The sequence below is a fragment of the Emydura macquarii genome, unplaced genomic scaffold, assembly GCF_026122565.2.
Source record: "Emydura macquarii macquarii isolate MOO-44397 ecotype Brisbane River unplaced genomic scaffold, CSIRO-AGI_Emac_v2 contig_267, whole genome shotgun sequence".
NCBI lineage: Eukaryota > Metazoa > Chordata > Testudines > Chelidae > Emydura > Emydura macquarii.
The window spans coordinates 1017351-1038557 of NW_027130404.1; the positions used below are offsets into that span (position 1 = coordinate 1017351).

General features: G+C 38.2%; 1 protein-coding gene across 1 annotated transcript in view; it reads right to left on the reverse strand.

The window, feature by feature from the left end:
• Positions 1–313: 313 nt before the first annotated feature.
• Positions 314–21207, reverse strand: part of NDNF (neuron derived neurotrophic factor) — a 29433-nt gene continuing 8539 nt past the window's right edge. Inside the window, exons 2-4 of the mRNA XM_067549282.1 lie at positions 5583–5771; positions 3955–4079; positions 314–2219 (exon numbers count right to left, since the gene is read on the reverse strand). Of these exons, the coding sequence (XP_067405383.1) occupies positions 826–2219; positions 3955–4079; positions 5583–5770 (1707 nt within the window). The 5' untranslated portion in view covers position 5771 and the 3' untranslated portion in view covers positions 314–825. The remainder of the gene's footprint in view (positions 2220–3954; positions 4080–5582; positions 5772–21207) is intronic.

The window sequence follows — 21207 nt, forward strand, 5'->3', positions numbered from 1 at the left end:
ACTTACAAATGTTAACAACTTCATCTGTAGCATTCTAGAGATCTACAGACATTCTTTTCTAAACATTAAAAACTCAACAACACACAAGCCCTAACTGCATTCATGGTCATACTTGTGTATCAGGATGCCTAGTTTCCCCCTTAAAATACCAAAAGAAGAGTAGCAATATATAATCTAATATTTTTAATTTTATGTACAGGAATATAATGTATGACAACTTTGTACATGAAATACATACAGTATTTAAACATTAAAATCAACCAGATAAGAATTTACATTAGCAATGAAATAGACTCATGTGCAGCCCACTTAATACTTAGTATAGATCTGTATTTTAATGGGGAATGATTTTAATAGTTTACAATCATATAAACATAAACATTTAAAACGAAAACTTCATAAAATAATTTACAGAAATTCTACCATCTACATAGAGTGAAAGTGTTTGTCTGTGTGTGAATAACAAGGCAGTTGAATGACTTGTCTCAGCCTTTTAAGTAATAAAATAATTTAGAAGCAGTTCATGCAATATGGAAGCAAAAGAATGGACTTTCCTTCAAGGTTTTCTGCTACCTTGGACATCTACTGAGCATCAAACGTGGACCACCGGACACATGATAACACAACTTCCAAATGCCATCAGCAAGCACCAGGCTCAGTCCCTCCAAACAATTACTTACGTAAACATAAATATACAAGTTGATATCTTTTCTACACAGTACAAATACAGGTCACAACTTCCCAGCTGTGAAAGTAGTCAATCTGTTTACTGAAAGTAGGATAATGTTCAGACTGGAGTCCCATATATTTCTATTCACTGTGTCACTAACAGAACTTTCTTGTTTTCACCAGTTTGCTCTGATATTTGACTGAGTGTCCTCCATGCCCTATGACATAAACATCCAGCAGGTAGGACTTGCCAGGCTGCAGGCCCTTAATTGTCTCCGTGGTAACTGCTTTCTGTAGATTCTGGCTATGAAAATATTTACAGAGGACTTTTTCTGATTTCTTCCTTGTGTCTGGACCCAAGCACTGGTTCTGTTCTCTTTTCTTTTGCTCTTCACTATAATTGTCATCCACTTCCTTTTTGTAGATGCAAAATTTGTTTCTTTCTTGTGTGCCTAGCCAGGCCACTGTGGCTGAAGAACATGTGCGAAGTTTATCAAAGGCTTTGATTCTTGTGTCTTCAGGAAGAGAAGGAAATGACTGCTTATTAGGTCTTGTAGTAGCTAAGATCTTCAACATGGAAGCACCCTTCTTACTTCCTTTCAGCCTAATTAGATATTTAGCTTTCGGTTTTCCTCTAAGTTGGAACTGACGGACCTCCTCAATGTTTTGAGATAAGAGAAGTTTTCCATCTCTTCTAATTTGAATCTGAACAGCATCCAGGCAAGAATGAACAAAGAAGGTGACTTTTTGGTGTGATGAAACAGGAGCAAACCGTAGAAATTTGGTCCCCTTTCTCTTGATAAACACATCTGTAACTTTCCCATCCTTCAGTTCAACTGTCTTCTGTTTGGCTTCCTCTTTAGTTCTGGCAAAGGTGCCAACATAGGCAGTGCTCATATTTGTGTTAATATTTACTGCAAACATGTCAAAGTAGTATTGTGTATCAGGTTTCAAATCAGACACTGTGAAAATGTTCTTGTTCCCAATGCAAATCTTCTGCAGGTCAACTCTTGGTTTTGAAGACATTTGGCGACTAAGCTTTGATGATGATTTTAAGAAACCACGTTCTTTGCCAGAGTTGTTGTCTGAAGGGAAGCCAAAATGGGCAAAGTCAAAGAGGCTGAAATCCAGACCTGGTTTTGGAGCCATCATGAAGGCATCATCAGAACTGAGCTTGGCTTCAACAGCACAGAGGCTTTTGAAGTTGTGTTCTTTATTGATGACGATGCAGTACTGAATTGACTGCTTCAGTAAAGATGCTGTAGGGCTTGGTTTCCATGCCAATGTGACTGTTGTTCGTCCAAGAGAAGTGACATCAACCCTTGGATCATAAGGTAATTCAGGATAAGGCTGGTCTGACTCTGGAGTTGTCGTGGCATATACTTTAAAATGTGTATCCTTCTCTGTTGAGAGCAGTTCTAATTGGTACAAACCAGATGGGGAACTAGAGGACACAAAATACTCAACATCATTGCCTTTGTAGGAGAACAACTCTGTGCCTTCTTCATTAATAATCTGTTGCTTCTGCTGCTCAAGTGGTTCTGGTTCACCTAGAATATGAATATAGAAAAATGTTTGTTAGAAAATGTGTCAGTATATGATGGTGTAGGAAAATGAAACTCTAATAGCTACTTGTAAGTAAAACATCAGAGCCAGATGAAACAGTTTCTGAAGAAGGGGATACGCCAATCGTAAATAATGATCAGGCATAGTTAGAAATCAATCCACTTTTGTGCAAATAGTACTTGAGTCTTATTACCCAGTGAAACTGATTTAGAGATCCTATTATTTACAAGTACAACAGAAATTGTACACTGTGTGATCATTTTTTAAGACTGATTCTCTTTGCATTTAAAGGCTAGTATTTGGTATTTAATACTGCTACAAAAATGGGTTCTGAAAACTAAAGATCAAATCCTTTCTCTATAGAACAGCTATTGTCTGGAGAGAAGCCCCATATGCAGGCCTCCCTATATTATTACCCCACAACAAATAAGTTCTCAAAGGAACACCACTAGGGGTGAGAGGGAAGTGAGAGAACTCAAATCCATTGGGCACTGATGCAACAGCTGATGGAATACTGTGTCCAGTTCTGGCACCCACAATTCAAGAAGGACGTTGATAAACTGGAGAGAGTTCAGAGAAGAGCCACAAGAATGATTAAAGGATTAGAAAATGTGCTTTCCTGTAACAGACTTAAGGAACTCAATCTATTTAGCTTAACAAAGAGAAGGTTAAAGAGTGATTTGATTATAGTCTATAGTTACCTACACGGGGAACAAATATTTGATAATGGGCTCTTCAGTCTAGCAAATAAAGCTGTAACAGAATCCAATAGCTGGAAGTTGAAGCTAGACAATTTCAGATGAAATAAAGCATACATTTTTAACAGTGAGAGTAATTAACCGCTGGAACAATGTACGAAGAATTGTGGTAGATTCTCCATCACTGACAATTTTTAAATAAAAATTGGATGTTTTTCTAAAAGGTATGCTCTGGGAATAATTTTGGAGAAGTTCTATGGCCTGTGTCACATAGGAGGTCAGGCTAGGTGTTGAGAATGATCCCTTCTGGCCTTAGAATCTATGTCTATTCAATCCTTAGCTTTTTGTTGAGACAGCTGACAAGAGTATCAATTAATGCTAGCTGTTCTAGTTGTTTCTATTATGTCGTCACTGTCCATCTTTGGTTACTGATAGATTTTTCCCTCTAAGTACTACATAGCTTAGATAGCAAGGAGAATTCCTTGTTAGAATTAAGCGGTTTGTTAACAAATGAAATCCATATGGTGTCAATAAGTAATTTTACTTCTTTATCATATTTCCATATATAACAACAGATATTTTATTTTCGAATATGCATACTCCCCCTCTCTCTGCTCCCCATTAGATTCCCTAGTCATTGCTCTGTTTAGATTTATAACATACATTTTGACCTGTTTACTCCTAGTTCTTTCCCTTGAAGCTGCCTTTAGGTGAGGCTAGTGCATCCCAAGGTGTCAAACTCACCTGGAGGACTCATAAGAGTCACCTTTTCCTTTACCTAACCCTGGGGGGAGTGTATTCCTCTCTTTCACTCTACATGTCACTGACTGTTGCCTGCCCTCTAAACTAATGCAAGGTTGGCGTTCATATTCAAACAGTCAGGACTCAGACATCCTCTTAAATGTTACATACACAAAAAAACTGATTTTGGCGGACTGGAATCCGGTAGAGAGAGAAGTCTCCCATTATCAATTCTCTGATCCATAAAGTCCCAGAATTAGAGTTTTCACTGGTTTATTACCTGAACTTTCTCCACTGGCCTCTTCTGGAAGTTCCTGCAGGCTCAGCTTCCATTCCAAAGGAGCATCACATGGTGTTACAGTAACTGCTAAGGGAGTGTTATCCTCTTCAACCACAAAGAAATACCTATGTAAAATTAACAAAAGCATTACATTAATAAACTATAATGATAACAAATAGTGGTTGACATTAAATTTTCTAGGCTGGTGTTCATGGTGTAACTGAGACAAATCAATAAAGGTGTAAATGAGGACAAATATGTTGCCTACCACTTAAGCTGAAAGCTCTTTGAGACAAAGCTACCTCTTTGTCCTGTGCTTGGACAGTGTCTAGTATAATGGAACCCTCACCTCTAGGCACAATCATAACACAAATCATCATCGTACAAATGAAAATATACTTTAAGTTCTCAAACTTGTTACAATTCAAGCCACTAGCAAAGCTCCCATTGACATAAATCTGAGCAAGATGGGATCCTATATGTCCTCAATTCTATGGTCTGATTATCTAGCTATATTTATCTTTACTGATATCGATAAACACACAACTGCCTCCCTTTTATTAACTGTTTTAGGTAAACCAAGTACCGTGAAGTCCATATAAACAGTTCTTGCTTTCCCTCCAAAAATGAGTGAAAATATTTTGTGCTTTCAAACAATCAAATTTTGCTTTTATTTGATTTGCTTTCATTTTGTATTGCTTTTCATAGATTTTATTACATGGGGGAAAGAAGGCAAACTGGGAAACACAAATCCTTGAAAAGCAATGATTTCTAGTTCATATATTATCATATCTAGACTGATGGTTTTGCACTATAATAACTTTTACTTGGGGGTGAAATCCTGCCCTGACTTAAGTCACTGGCAAAACTCCTACAGGTTTGATTTCACCCTTGATGTATTCCTTCATTGTCCTTTCAGACCACCTGAAATTTATTTCCTCAGTACTTAACGATTCAAAGAGGGATGTCAAAATATCAAAAAGCAAAAAGTGTTCACTTAACCCTTTATTTGTGGTTGGTTAATTATTATGTATATTCATGGACTTATTTGGGTTTTTTTTGTTTGGCTGTTTTTTGTTATGTTCTGGCTCTTCAGTTTTTGGTTTGTTTTTTAGTAGGATATGACTGCTTCTCTTCCATTTATCACATTGCCTGTTTAGTTCATTCAGTACTATAAAATAAAATCAACACACTGGTCTCCATATACCACAGAGTGAATTCAATGAAACGTTGTTGTTATTTTTTGTTTTATTTTTGGTGTGGTGGCTGGGGTTTGTTTTGCTTTTGTATGTATTTGGGTCTCAGTAAATTTGGGTGAACCTCTACAGAATTGGTTTCCTTTTCCTTTTTTCCTCTCGGTCTTGGTTTGTGGCCTCACTTTAAGAAAATTTTGTGGTTTGTGGGGCCTTTAGACTCACACAGAAAGTGAAAATAGATTGAATGGGGTTGGTTTTCAGTCTAGATCAGTGTGGCCTATTGAGACTGAAACATAGTTACTTTGCCATGCAAGAAGCTCATATTTGTATTTTTTCATATTTGGATCTAAAAATTGATTCCAACATATCCAAAACAAATGTAAATATTAAATTCTATGTACAACCCTATAATTTATACCCTAGTAAGAATACCTTTTAGGTGTGTCTCTGAAGAGAAAGCTGCTAATTTCAGCTCCATCTGGTATTACTGATGAATCATGGAAAAATGCTTTGTCCCGAATCTGCATCTGAAAAAGTTCCTCATCTCTGGTAGGCAACTTCTGTGTCCTGGAGTTAAGCGGGAGCAGCAGCAAGAACACAAACCAATGGAGCAAGAGCATCCTACAGGTACAAAAGGGATACACATATGATGAATTCTGAATGAAAAGTACATTAGTAACTGCTACTTTTTGACACAAACTGTTATTGTTTCACTTTAATTCTATGGCTTTATTATTATGGTATATATCAAATCAGAAAAGATGAAATATTGATAAAGCAATATTTTTCTCATGACTTGGGTCAGATTCTTAGGCAGAGTAAGCTGGTGTTCCACTTTTCTCCAATTTACCCCAGCTGAGGACCTAGCCCTTCATGCCTATTGTGTTCTCAAGCAAATCATATTTAAAATAAATGGTATCAAAATATTTAAATGGAGATGTTTTCCAAAGCTGTAAAAAGACATTTTTTAGAGCGGATACAAACTATAGGGTCTAGTTCAGTGGTTTTCAACCTGTGGTCTGCAGACCGTGGGTGTTCGCAGACTATGTCTAAGATTTCCAAAGAGGTCCACACCTCCATTCAAAACATTTTAGGAGTCCACAAATGAAAAAAGGTTGAAAACCACTGAGTGACATTGGAACAGTTTTTATAGTGGGGATGCTGAAAGCCATTCAACAAAACTGTAAACCCTATGATGGAAACCACTTCAAGCCAGCGTGTGCTGCTGTATACCCACCACTCCTAGTTCCAGCACCCCTGAAATCAGTGGTCTAGTCTATCCCTGATATGCATATACAATATTAATGGTAGTAGTTACACACGTATTTTATATTTCAGGGGAGCCTTCAGGACATGTGGTTGACTATACAAGCATTAGTAATATATATGTGGTAAGGAACAATCTTACCAGAGGGACTGACAAAAGTATCTAACTAGGATTTTTTCTATCTCCAACTTCTATGATACTTGAAGTTGAGCCCACCCACTGATTTCAAAATGAACCCATTGTTTAGTATTTCTCTCTCTTCCTACTCATTAACAGTGAGTGAAGTCTTCCACATATTTTTGAAGATCTATAATTTGACATTTTGCCACAATGAAATATAATTTGCTGGACCTCGGAGTGAGCACTAACACATGGCAGACAGAAGTTATGTCGACTTCACGTTCCTTAGGAGATTTTGGTCAGACTCCCAGCAATCCTTTTGAAAAGTAAATATTTCCAGTCAAATCACCCTTTATAAAAATAGTGAATTAGGAAAATATGAGATATTATCCCATATATGTATAAAGAACATTGATATTAGCATGCAATTCCGCAGTGCTTAATCCTTGAGTCTGAAGGGAATTCCAGAACACAAAAGCAAAAAATCTTTTACAAAATAGGCATAAAAATTCATAACCCCAGACTTTCATTATTATGATGATATTATTATGACATTATTATTATGATACCATCAAGTAGGTCAGTAAGATAGACTGTGGGATAGAATTAATTTCTCCATTCAGTACAGTACATGAACTAATATGCAATTGATTTGGTCAGGAAAAAAAACAAACAGCCCAATTACAAGAATAGTTGAGGCCATTTAAATTACATTTTGATAAAAGTTACAAAATTAGCTGAGAGATTTCTAGGCCATTGCCTAAACTGTGTGTGTTTCAGTGAGTTTGGAGAACAGTATGATAAAAGGAACCAGTTCATACTATCATTTTTATTTTACTTTCCTTGCTGTTAGTAGGGCTTTGTATATGGGTTTACAATATTTTCCTATACTACGTGATAGACTGATTATATCTTTATAACACACACTTTCTTCTTTAGATCAATTCTTACAAAGTGCTTTTTTTCCCCCTTCTTGTCCATTCTCTGACAGCTTATGTGAAATATCAAACTCATGGCTCCTTGACAAGTAGCGTATATAATTTCAGTCATAATAAACCTGCTCTCCCCCTTCAATTTCTTGATGAAAATATAAACACCCAACCCCAATGGGGGCACCAGCAGGCCACCTTCCTCCCTCTCCAGGGAATGACCTACTAAAAGCTCCCAAAGAGCAGCAGCAGCCAGAAGGGAGCTGACTGCAGGTCCCTGCCAACCAGTATACCATCCCCTTCTCTCTCTCACCCACCAACCGTTCTCTTCCACTGGACCCTCAGCAGTGACTGCCAGAAACACAAGATCCCAAGGATTACCCCTCACTCCCTTCCACATTATCAAGCCCCAGCCAAGTATCCATCTTCTCTCTTCTGGGGGTCAGTCTACTAATGGCTCCATTTGCCCCTGAAGAGTGATAGCAGGCAATCAACAGGGGAGGCGACTGGCAGCCTCCCTCCCCTCTCTCCACACAGATCTTTGGTAGAACTTGCCTAGGACACTGGGTCCCAACAGCTCTCCCCTCTCTACTCCCGCACAAGCAAAGCCTCTTCCTCTTTTCCATCTTCACCTTCTCCATTACTGCCCTGTGAAAAGCTTCAGATATCTTGTCTCAGGGATATAATCAGCTCCCCTTTCATATACAGCAAGAACTATAGATAGCTTCAACTATTGTGGAATCAGACACTATTCCTCTTCCCATTAAATTGAGACATGTGCCTATAATGTCGTTGCCATTTAATTACTCCTTCCATCCACGTTGTCCTTTTAAACTTTCTACCTTCATGTATCCTCCTGTTCTTTGCACCTTCCTTTCCTCTTCCCCTTGCCTTATCCCCAACTTCACTTCATCTTCCTACCATCTCTCTGACTCCTACATTCCAATTCAACTCCTTACCCTTATCACTGCACTTCCCCATAAGTGGAAGGAATGGAGAGAAGAGAAGGAATGAGGAAGGAGAAGATATTACATAACAAAATCCAAAAGTGATCACAAATTGCAATCCAAATTTATAAAAAGCTCAGACTCATCCAGATGCCTCCATAACAAACCTAACCAATCCCATCATCTTCTGATTCATTTTTGTCTGGTTATTCCTTACAAATAAGCCCCCTGCCCCTTATTGTGTTCTGTTGATTCCCCTCAGCATGTTTTTTCCTAAACTTAGGGCCAGACCACCCCCACCCTATGGGAAAACCCACAGAAAAGAGGCTTGAATGAAGGAAAACACAATGAGGTTCACCTTACGAAGTTGCATATTCTTCTTTCAGAAGAACAAGCTCACCTTGAAATGGTCTCAAGGCCCTTTTTTGAGCACCAAGAAAACAGGTTGGGAAAGTAAGTAAGTAAGTTTAAAAAGCTGCACATTACTCTCAACCACATCCCGTCAATGGAAAAGCCATCAATGTACTGGACATGGTTATTTTTCAGCTGCATACTCTGAGTAGGCTGTCCTCATGACTGTAAGACTCAGTTATCACACTTCCCTCACAGAGCTTTCAATACTGCATTTGTATCACTTACAGTATTTTAAAATGCAGGTTTTATTATTATTCACTGAATTTTAATTATATTGTTATTATAATGCACTGTGCTAAGCACTTTGGTAGGAAAAAGGCATGGGTGCTTTGTTTGAGAAAATGTCATTCCTGTTTATAGTCAAATCATGATTCAGTCTCTTGAAAAATTGTCAACTTTCATCCTAACTAGTCCCCTAACTAAGCATTTAATAACAAGACCTATTTTCTTGAATTCAGATTGAAGCATTTATACTTCTCAGCAAAGCTAATACCATTTGACATGTTGGAAGCAAAGATTGTAAATCAGAATACTTACTGACTCGAATCACAAAAGTCAGCAAAAAACTCCTTTCTTATACCATGTAGGAGGAGTTCTGGGTGTAATAAAACACTTTGTTTGTTGATGTTTCAAGTATTATCCTCAGTCAATGGGGAGACAAATTCTAACTTAATCAGAACAATTACAGTAATTACAGCAGATTACTTGGTAAAGTAAGAGACACTGACTGTTTCTGAAGACAGCATCCTCTAAATGGACTCCCCTGAAATCAGAATACTGTATATTCTCAGTGTCAGCTCCAATGCAATTTTGCCTTTATTAAAATAAACTACTTTTGATTATAGAATTAGCCATCTTAAACTTCACTTCTTAAATTATTTCACCAGATAATCCACTTTAAAGACCCTTGTAAACGGGTTGTCCACATTAAGAACTGGAGGGGTAGAAAAGATTCAGTTTTATCTTCATTTTCTGTATCTAATTATCATAGTATTCACTGGAATAAACATACCACTAGAGATATGTTGGGTTCAATTTTGTAGTGCTTATTCAGGCACAACACCTAATGAAGTCAATGGCAGTTTTACCTGAGAGAGGACTATGGCACTGGCCAACTCCATAGCTTTTAAAATTGTAAATGAAAAATTAATGTTTTATAATCCCTTGCCTTTATACTTAATGGTGAGTAGTGATTTTGGGTTCTTCATTTTCAAATACCCAATTTTAAAGGGTACTTTAAAGGGGATTAATTTTCATGGATGACACTTCCTGAAGTTGGACATGGAAAAACAGGCATCCAAAATCACTATTTGGTTTTGAAGATTTAAGATGTTAGTTTTACACAATCCTTTCACACTAAACTGAATTAACAGAATTTTCTACAATACATCAATTACATTTTGGCATAGACTTTGAGTTAAACCCTGCACAGACTATTCACACAACATATACGTTGTGACAGTAAAACAAGAAGAATTTATCCCCTTATAAATATATTTTTGGTCAGAGTCATCAGGGTCACAGATGGGTGAAACTCCATTGATTTCGATTTGTTCTCTCAAATTCATTTACTGCTTGTGAGTGCATAATTATTGGCCAACCACCTCCTTTCCGCCTTCCCACCACTTCTTTGGAACATTCAACCAAGAATGTTTTTATTTGTTCTGTGTAATCAGGTCTGAGCCTGGTTTATTTTTAGAACACATGTACAAGAAGAGGCCTAAATGTTGCTACTCTGAAACTGTACAACTATCTGAAATATGTTATGTGACTTCTTGTTCTCCTGTCTTTGCCACCTCTTAATATTGTTTATTCCCTTTTCTGCAAGTTTATCTAGGTTACTTTTTTATTTGTTTGTTAAAGCAGGAGTCAATATTTTATTGATATATTCCCGCTGACTAGAAGAATTTGCCTGCTGTTTATCACTGAATTTAAGCAAAACCCAGAGTAAGCAGTCCTAAGTGAAATAATAAACACAGTTTTTCTTCTCTAGGATTGCAAAAGTGCCCTCTAATGCCCTTAGCTCTTTCCTTCCCCCCCTCAACTCTCTCTCCATCTCAGAGCCTGAATTTTAATGTGAATCTATCTGATGCTTGGTCCCTTCTGTAAATCTGATCTTTAAATTCTGGATAATTAGAACTGGAAGACAGGAGATTATGAGACATAGCTTGTGCTGCCGATCATCAGTTAGGCAAATACTGACATGATGTTTCCCGCTAACTTCAAATAAAGAGAACCACTTGTCACTTTTACAGCGCCATAACTCCAATCTTCCTAATTTACAAATCAAAGAAGAAAAATATTGTGGCGCAAGCACAAGTGGCTTACTGAAGGACAAGAAAAATAATTTACAATTTGAATGAGTGAGACAGACAGGCAAACAGATACAGACAGAACACATACATACACAAGTTCTAGAGCTATAATAAAAAGAGCAGTACCACTGAAAAAATTAACAGCTTTTAAAACAGTTTGAATATTCACTCATTCTAATAGAAATACAAATACCTGGCTACACTGAGTAATCGGGTAACTGTTCAAAAACATATACTTTTATCTAAATATATCAATGGATAGTTTACTATTGCATACTATTAATTTGTGAATTCAAAGTAGCAAATTAAATAGCTTAGAGACCGCCATGGCAGGCACCTTTAAATAGATAGAATACTATTCCTCCAAAAAATATCATAATAAATTAACATTGTATTACAGTAGAACCTCAGAGATCTGAACACCTTGGGAATGGAGGTTATTCATGAACATTATACAGGTTAAACTTGATCATCCAGTCTATGATTATCCATAATTCATGTCTGTCTCCTGAATCCAAAATTCATAAGCAAACAATCTCATTTATCCAAAACTCCAATTACATAAACATTTTGGATGCCCTTCAAAACATTTATATAATTGGAGTTTACTTATATATAGGGCTCAGAAAGTAAATACAAACATCTGTATAATTTGTATTTTTAAAGTAGAGAAGGAAGGAAAGAATGATGGGAGAAATCAGTCTTTTTATTTGGATCTGGATTAGTTTTAGATTTAGTTTTGAATGTATGTCTGGGGCCAAACTAGGTTAGAGCTGAGGTCCAACAGCAATAAAACCATGCAATATATTCTCAGAAAATATAGAGCCATAATGGTAGTTTTATTGCAGGATCAGCAGGTTGTGAGAAATTTCTGTATCTTGGGCTGCATCTGAACCAGATCCAAAAATAGACTCCTCCTGGCTTTGGTCAAACCTGGAAACAAAACCTAAGGAGTAGTAGTTTCCAATATATGGAGACCTCTCCCAAAATTCAGGGGATATGTTTCATATTTTAGCTTCCAGTTGGGCCCATCCAGCTTTCAGGTCTATGGAATTACTTTTATGAAAACCAGGGGTTATCCCTAAATTATATCCCTATATCATCACATCACATATCCCTATATCCCTATATCACATTGTCTTTCCCCACAACATACTTATTGACTTAGATTAGAGCTGGTTGGCATTGCAATACACATATTATTCACAAAACCATCATCAAATGCCTTATCTAAGGAAAATTTTCCTTTATTCCCAAACTGTCTGCAGGTCCCACAGTCCTGTAAAAGATTTACAATAACAAAAGGCGATCTGGGTTTACTTGAAGCAAATGCATCTGGAATAAATAAAATCTAATGTTTAATTACAAGGAGTGGAAAGTGCATGATTGTAATTTAATGAGGATAATTTCAAGGCACAGACAGCCACAATGGTTCCTCTGTTGAGTTTCTTTTCTTTTTATTGTCTGAATGGTTAACTTTTTTTTTCCCGTTATGTACTATTTTTTTAAAATGAGGGCATTCGTTTTTCTTTGTGTTAATCATGCCACATCTGATAATAAATCTGTAGAATCTGATTTAACTGTAAAGAGAATGTAGCCCTGTAAAATAAAAGGGCACCTTATGTCTGTTCCGACTTATTATAAGAACACTAATGTTAAGGATCTGCAAGCTTTTCCATTATAAACCCCCCATTTTTCAGGGATTTATAATTTAGCTGCAAAAAAAATTTTCAGAGAGCATATACAAAGTCTCAGCTACAGAGCATTTTTTAAAAATGATTTACCAAATGTAAATGTTGAAATGAATTTGGCTATTAATATATAAAAGAGAAAAATGGACAGTTTGTAATTTCAAATTACTTGAGGAAGGGTTACTCCTCATTACTCCAGAATGTATCTGGTTTTTTAAAAGTTGAACTTTGCATATTTAGATTTGAACCTCCCAGGTGCTCTGTGTCTTGTGAAAATTGCTCAGCAAGTCCCCTCAACACATACACACTCCATTCATTTCAATTCACATGGTCTATTGAAGAACGTGCTTGGCACCTTTCAGAATCTGTCCTTAGTCCAGAAGTATAGATTAGTGCCTTTTTGTATTTGAAAGACAAATAAAGGAAAACAGCTATGAGGGCAGGCACAGTATTTACTTTTCTCAGATTTTTAATACACATAGTGAGTGTACTAGTGCAGCACAGTGTCCAGATTAACATGCCATCTTCCATTGGCATGACAGACTATAACTGTGGGGGAAAGAGCACATATGCACTATTGTTTCCATAATCCATGGATTAAAGCTCCCTAAATGTTGTTTGACAAAATGGAATATAATGGCTCCTTTGAAGTTTTTAGGGTCCATCATGTCAATAATCTGTGGATTAAGAGACCTTCTCTTGCAGTTCAAATTCAAACCTTGTTTTTCTTTTGCTGTAAATATTGTTTTAACAAAGGAAATCACAGTAGCATGCAAAAGAAAAAACCTGTATAAAAATAGAAATACATCAGAGGTCAGACTTATATTTCCCATTGATTGAACATCACTAGAGAGCTGTATTGCAACAAATAGGAAATGTTACCTGCAGAGTGCTAAGATTTTGTAATAGTAATATTCAGGAAATGTCTCAGTATAGTCAAATGTTGAAAAGGAAAATGCTCATGGAAATATAGTAACAAAAATATCTAACGTTCCAAGGAGTTTTTAGTTTCTAAACTAAGATTTATATTTCCACTTCTCATGTGATTACAATGGGTTGTGACTATTATGGAGTTGCTGTTCTGGAACAGACCTTTGGTCCATCTAGTTTGATGCTTCGGAAAAAGGTAAACCCACAGATTTCAGCCTCTACATAATGCCACCAAGTGAAAGACTAGATCTCCAGGAAGGTAAATTGTGAGGAAATATATATATTTATTGTCTCTCTATATGAACCGCATACAATGTGCCTGATTCTTCTCTCATTCACACTAGTTTTACTCAGGGGAATCACTTCTGGTTTACACTGGTAAAAGTGAAAGGAGAATCTGGCCCTCTGTTTTGCAGCAACCCCTTTGCAAACCCACACAGCACTGCAATTATTAATTGGCTTTTTTTGTATATCTTTCAGTGAAGAGACTCTAAGTCCCTGGAGGAATTAGAGTACCTCATGAAAGTCATTTTTCATGTCAGTTTAAGATAACAAAATACGACTGCTATTGGAACACCTCAAATTGTTTTACAAAGGAAAGTAAATATTATCCCCACTTTACAGGTGGGGAAATCAGGGCACAGAACATAGAAACTTGCCTAAGAACACAGTGCAAGTCTGTATCAAAATCACTCAGGAATAGAATTTAACTCTTCTGGCACCCAATCCTTTTCTCTAATCATTAGATATTGCTGTTCCCTAGATCAAGTTAGTAAGACCTTAAGCATTACTTTAGCACAGTTTATCTTACTCTCTAGAGAGCTTTTTCAGCAACAGTGATAAAGGGTAGAGATATGGGGATACATGATTACAAGTTACAAATAGCACAATTATTATTGTATTTAGTCTCATGTTTTTCAGTATTATTACAGAAGCACAGACATGGGAGCTCTGAATGATTATGTGACCAACTGCCCTTGCAGAAACCCTGGACTGTCGATGACTATGGTTAATATGGTCTGAAGTTATCATGAAAAGCCAAACAGGGGTTTGGAGGAGGTAACAGGGCCTACACTTCTTGTTGGATGCCATTATCAGTCTACTGGGATTTGTGACTTGAGGCAAGAGGAATCTTCAGAAAATGCTCCACCTAAATAAATAAATAACTGGTATAAACTAGCAGCTGTAGTTACTTGAACCATTTTAGTAGTCTGGGAGTACTTGTTTGCTGAGCCTTGGTGGCTGCCAGCAGCTAAGGCGGTTGTTTATAGAAGAGGGAGAAAATAAAAGGATTGAATACCACAGGGAATTATGAGAGACGAAGTACCAAAGCACTGAGAATGACTCCAGGTCAATGCTGTGATTTACAGGGCCCAAAGCAGGAGCAGGGCACAAAGGCAGGGCCAATCTGGATATGAATTATCTCTGCATCTCATCCTGTGGCTAAAGGGGCTGAGTCTACAAAGGTGTGAGTAACAATGGTAGTGCTTGTCTTTTGCATAATGGATGTGAGTGCACTGAATCTCCTCACATTTTTATATGACTTTTTGGTGGGTTACTGAGGTGGAGAGAGATTGTTTCACTATTTTATGAAGTGTCTGCTAAGCACACAAAGGCTATTTCTCCCTCCTTTCTTAATTGTTTTCTTTGAATAGCTACTCAAATTTCTCACTGGCAATTTTACAATAGCTTGCATTTGTGGTTATTGTTTCCCACATGGTTGACAAGTGGCTCCTGCCTAAGAGATAACAACTGCTCGTGCAAACATCCAGATCACCCAGTATGGGACAAGTAACAGATCTCTTCATAGCCATCTCTCAGCTGTAAGAGCAAAGCAGTAGGGTAGTAGCTTTTGTAATGGCCCATACCACACTGCATGCATCCAGTAGGCTCTTCCCTGCTTGCATGGTAATTGACCCACTAACTGAAATGTAAGCGAAGCTGTGTCCTGTACTGGTGGCTTGTCTGTGGCTCTCACATGAACCACAGTCCTTTGAAACTGTGAACGAGCCGTGGAGCACAACGCAGCAACTTTATCAGACAACCGTCTCCATATATATCTGTAAACTAGGGATACTGGCTTTTTGTTAATTCAGTAAGGTTCATTGGTTTATTAAGTAGTTGTGAGCAAAGGGAGATTATTTAATTTTGGAAAGAAATATTTAAATTTGTTATTTCTCCTGTTTTACTCTTTTTCTGCATTTCACCTGCCTTATTTTTGGGTATATCTGAATTGTATAGGCCAAATCCTCAGCTTTGCCAATGTGCACTAGCTGAGAGTCAGGCGCTATGTCTTTAATAGGCACATTAATATAAATTATACAACTGGATTACATAAATTTTGTTTTTATAATTCAGCCACTTACCAGAATCCAAAATAGCAAATTTAATCTGAATTTATTAGCCAAAATTTGGCTCATTTCTAACATTATGTACTTTCAACAGGTATGAGAGTACCTCTACTAGTCCTTACTGAACTAACATGGGACCATATGCTATGCCTGAGGGTTTAATTATTTGCTTCTTATTGCCATTAGTTACAAATTCCCTGTATCTAATTTTCCCTAGCTATAAAATGAAGAGTTGTCCAGAGGAATGTATTAGAGCATTATGAAAAGGGAAAGTGCTATGTAAATGCTAAGGATATTAACTATTTACATATCTCTACCAATGCTTTCAGCACTGAAGAGATGGGATGACCCCTTCCTTACACACATCATCCACAGTTACAGCAACAGACTACGCATGACACTGTCAAGGTTAATAAACCCTAAGTTGATTCCCACCACTCCAGAAAAAATGTCATACTCACGGCCATACAGCTTTTGGTCCTTAGGTGCAGCTGCAGCTGACTTCATTGGGAGTTGTGTACATGGAACAAGAGCACAGCATGGTCCTTAATTTACAAGCATGCCCTTCATATAAATTAAACTATTAGCCCTGCAATTTCTTCCCTGAATGTTTCCTGTAGATTAAGCTCTCTATGGCTTTGCTGTGAGACACTTTGCATTATTTGTTTTGTTCACTGATATGGAGAAAGGTCTTGCATAGCTTTATTTGCACTCCTAGCCCTTATTCACTGATTTCAGCTTTACTCACACAGGTAGTCCCTTCTCATGGGTAGTCTTACTGATGTCAATAAGGCTAATCACATGAGTGAGACATGCAGGTTTGGGCCTATTTTCTGTTTCACCACTGATGACTTTTTTCCTATAAGTATCTCTCTTTAGTCCAGATGGGGTATGCTTGTTTTGGTTTTGGAGTGGGGTTTTTTTCTAGTTGTGCACACCATTATATTTTCCTTTGCTATTTGTTCTTAATTATTATTTATTATTATTATTTGAACACCTAGGAATCTAATTGTCATGTTTTCTGCTATAATTGCTTTGCTACAAGACAAAAGAGCTTGCAATAGCTATGAACATTAATGTCCTCTTGGTCTATAAAGATGATCAGCATCTACAGTGTTTCACACCATTCTATTCATAATCTTTTGATGCATTAGCAGCATTAAAAATACTAGAAACAATGCATTTTAGCTGTGGGAACTGACCACCATACTCTACCTCCAGAATGCTCATCTTCTAATATTTCTCAGGTTCTCTTCCAGTAGGGAAATGTTGACTCATTAAACATTCAGGTCTCGGCCACGTTATGTGTGGGTTGCAAATCCTAAAATTTCTGGAACTGGTCCTCCCTGTCTAGTCTGTACAAGGGAGGGGAAAAAAAACAAGCAACATGCACCTGTTGGTCATCTAAAGGGGAAGACCAGCACCAAGAAGAGTGCACTGATATTAATCCCCATGGCTTCTTCCCAGACAAGGAGTATTCCAAGCTACTATACTGCCTGAAAAGTCAGTGTGTTATCAAGAAAAGCAGGTATGCTCACTTCCTGAAGGAGCCACAAGACAATGACCTGCCCACCACACTCCCAGGGGTAGCTTGTCTGGCCATGGAGTGTGCTCTTAAGTAGCTAGAAGCAGGCAGCTTCATTCCATGCTTCCAGGACCAAGAACCCAGGCAACAGAGAAGATATTAGCCTCCATATGGTGAAACTATGTCCAAAGAGCACACCCTGAAACTCCTCCCACACAGGTGAGTCTTCATTCAAAGCTCTAACATGAGTGTGAGACTTAAGGGGTACATGTGGGGGCATGTGTGGAAGAACTCAACTGAGAATGCTAGACCAAACAGTATGCCTTTCACATTAACCCTGCATATGCCCTTACGCTTTTTCTTTCTTTTCCTAACTTGAGTTGCTTAGCTTAGTTTTCCTATAGGTTTTGACCCCGTCCTCTCTCTCCATTTAAGCTCCTCCAGTACCAGCACAATTTTGAGATAGTGGGTAGGAGGAAGGGAATTTCCTATATCTGTATCTGTGGCCATCTGTGAACCACCAATGTCAAGCCCAGCCCTGCCCATGACCACTTCATTGACTGCACGCACTGTTTTGATGGAATAACAGCCTTTCCTCTGTGCTCCTTCCTAGGTAGAAGTCCAAGCAGGGGCAATTAGCTCCTTTGACTTTAAGATGCTATAACTTTCATTCTAGAGTCTTTTTGGTGCTAAAGTCATATTTGTAATATAAGAGTGACATGGGATGGGGACGTAGAGGCTTGAGTACGTTGACAGAGTCACTGTTACGCTATTTGGTTTACTGAAGTGTCTGTTTTCTAAAGAGCTCTAGTTATGTACTTACTGTGAGATCAAGCTATAAAACCTGCTGAGAATGAAAAGACTTATGGTCTAAACATAAGTGCTAAGGGGATTCAAAATTGTCATGGTCAAATACAGAGATGTGATAAGGGGTTTCAAAATCAGATTATCAAGGGGGTAGATATAAGCTTCACACTGCTGCAGGTCTAGTGTTTATTTGTCCAGCCTTGCAGGTGAAAGGTTAGTTCTTCATGTAGTTACTCTGAACAAAAGCAGAGGGAACATATACAGGCAGATAGGTCAGACTGTTCTGGGTGAATGGCCATGGAAACAATTTGGAAACCTTCAGACTTTCTATATGTTCGCCATACCACCTCATCTGTGAGTTTTAACGCTGCTTAAAAAACAGATAAAGAAAATAAAGTTTCTGGAAGAAAGGCTTTAATTAGTTCAAAGTTCAGGATGTTCATGCTTCTGGCAAAGACGGGGGATTTTGAGGACATATGTAGAGACTAGGCAGTGGGAGATCTGCCTCAGTTACTTTTTTGTCTTGCATTATTTCCGTATTAAGAGATGATTGAAATGTGTGTCAAGGGAATATCATTTTCCAAAAGCAGAAGATGTGGTGAGAGCTGAGATGCGGGCTCAAAGGCCTGCTTCATAAGGATGTTATGAGGCTTAGCTAATGTTTGTGAAGCACTTTGAGTCCTTGGATGAATGTTACTAATAAACACAAAATATTGTTTTATCATTAATGCAAGTATTGTAAAATCAAAACTATAAAGAGGGACCTAGTTATTGCTGTTTGTTATTATATCCAGACATGAAGATTCAGAATACCTGGCTAAATATTTTTTCACTTTCAGCAAAAGCACAGTACGCTGCAGATGATGGGATTTCAGGTAAAAAAAAAAGTTACTTTCATCAGAATGTAAAGTACATCCTGCCAAATAGGGAAAGATTTCATAAATGTCCTATTTGTTATTTTTTAGTTTAAGACTGAAAACCTAATTAGAAAGGAACCTGATTCTGGTCTCAATTATCATGTGAATGCATTACCCTAGTGTAACTCCATTGACTTTGGTGCATTGCTGTTGATTTACACTGATGTAAATAAAGTCAGAATCAGACCCAAAATATCTCCTAGACCAGCGGTTCTCAACCTTTTTTTACAGAGTACCACTCGGGTCAGGTACAGTCGGGTCAAGTACCCCTTCACCTAACTGTACCTGCCCAGAGTGGGAACTCAGTAAAGTTGCGGGTTTGCGTGAGGGATCGATGCCCTCCGCCGAAACCCTGCCGCCGTTTCACATTTTTCGGCGGCAGAGAGGATGGTGCTTACGGTGGCGGCGCGGTTTCTCGGCGGCGGAAGGGGGGGGAATCGGCGGCGGCAGGGTTTATCGACGGCGGCAGGGGGGATTCGGCGGTGGCAGGGTTTATCGACGGCGGCAGGGGGGGGGGATTTGGCGGCAGCGGGGTTTAGCGACGGCGGCGGCGGGGGGGGGGGGATTCGGCAGCAGCGGGTTTTTTGGCGGCAGCAGGGGGGGAATCGGCGGCGGAATCGGCGGCGCATTTTCCATCGTGTACCACCGAGCCGTCTTCCGCGTACCACTGGTGGTACGCGTACCACCGGTTGAGAACCCCTGTCCTAGACCTTCAAGTTAACTTTTGTTCCTGAGATGGCAGTTGGGGTATATATACTAAGCCCAGGCTCTGACTCAGCTTGAGATGAAACTCCGCCTTCCATCTACACACAGATCAGTCTAACTTGGTCAGCAAGCACTCAAGCCCTGGATCCTAGAATCTTGATAGGTGGTGGGTCAGAGCCTGCGTCCCGCTGTGACGTGGGTCCAAGTCCTGTCATTTTGGAGTATGGATGCACCTCAAGCTGCAGACCTGAGACAGGAGGTCTGCCTAGTAAAGTATGGACACATCAGCATGACTGTGGGACCCAGATGAAGCCATTGTAAACTTAGGTTTACAATTTAGTGTGGACGCTCAAGCACGGGTCTGGAAACACATAGTCCACTAGCCCAAGTCTCACAGACCCCAGGCGTGGTGTGCAGTGTAAATTTACCTCTAGAGCTTTAACAAAATCATACACAATTCTGAATCGTTGAGTGAGAATAACATTTAAAGATTGAGTGAGATTACGTTTACATGGAAGCATATTTACTCCCTGTTGTATGTATGTGAGTTAGGAACTATGAGTGCTTTCTATCAAAATAAGCAGTTGTCTGGATTTTTTTTGGAAATGTGCTTTATTTTTGACAGAACTTGAAAATGTTTTCTTTTCTTAAATTGATATGCTTGTCAACTCTCAGCCTTTCCATCTCAAATATACCATGTTTTCAAGGAACTTGTATCATTTTGGATAAAAATTCCTGGTTATTCCATATGTTAAATTAAGTAAAAAAATAATAATAATAATAAGGTCTAGTGCCAAATCCTGTTTGCTTTATGCAAGCTGAAAAGATTTTAACTCTACTTATTTTTCATACAGCAATTTTTAAAACTTCTGTACAAAAATCCTCCTTAACCTGATTATAAATGTTTTAACTGAGTGACATAAAATCTTCCTTCTGAAATTAGAAGTTCAATATCCCATATGACTATAAACTTTTTATTCATTTCCCACTGGTGAAAAAGAAGACTGAGGGAACTTCTCCCCAAATAAATACAAGTCCCTGTTATTCCTACAAACCCATAGTCATGCACATAATTTCTACTCAGGAGAGTAATCCCATGAGAATTGAGCCTATCTTTGGTAGCCAATCCCCCATTTTAG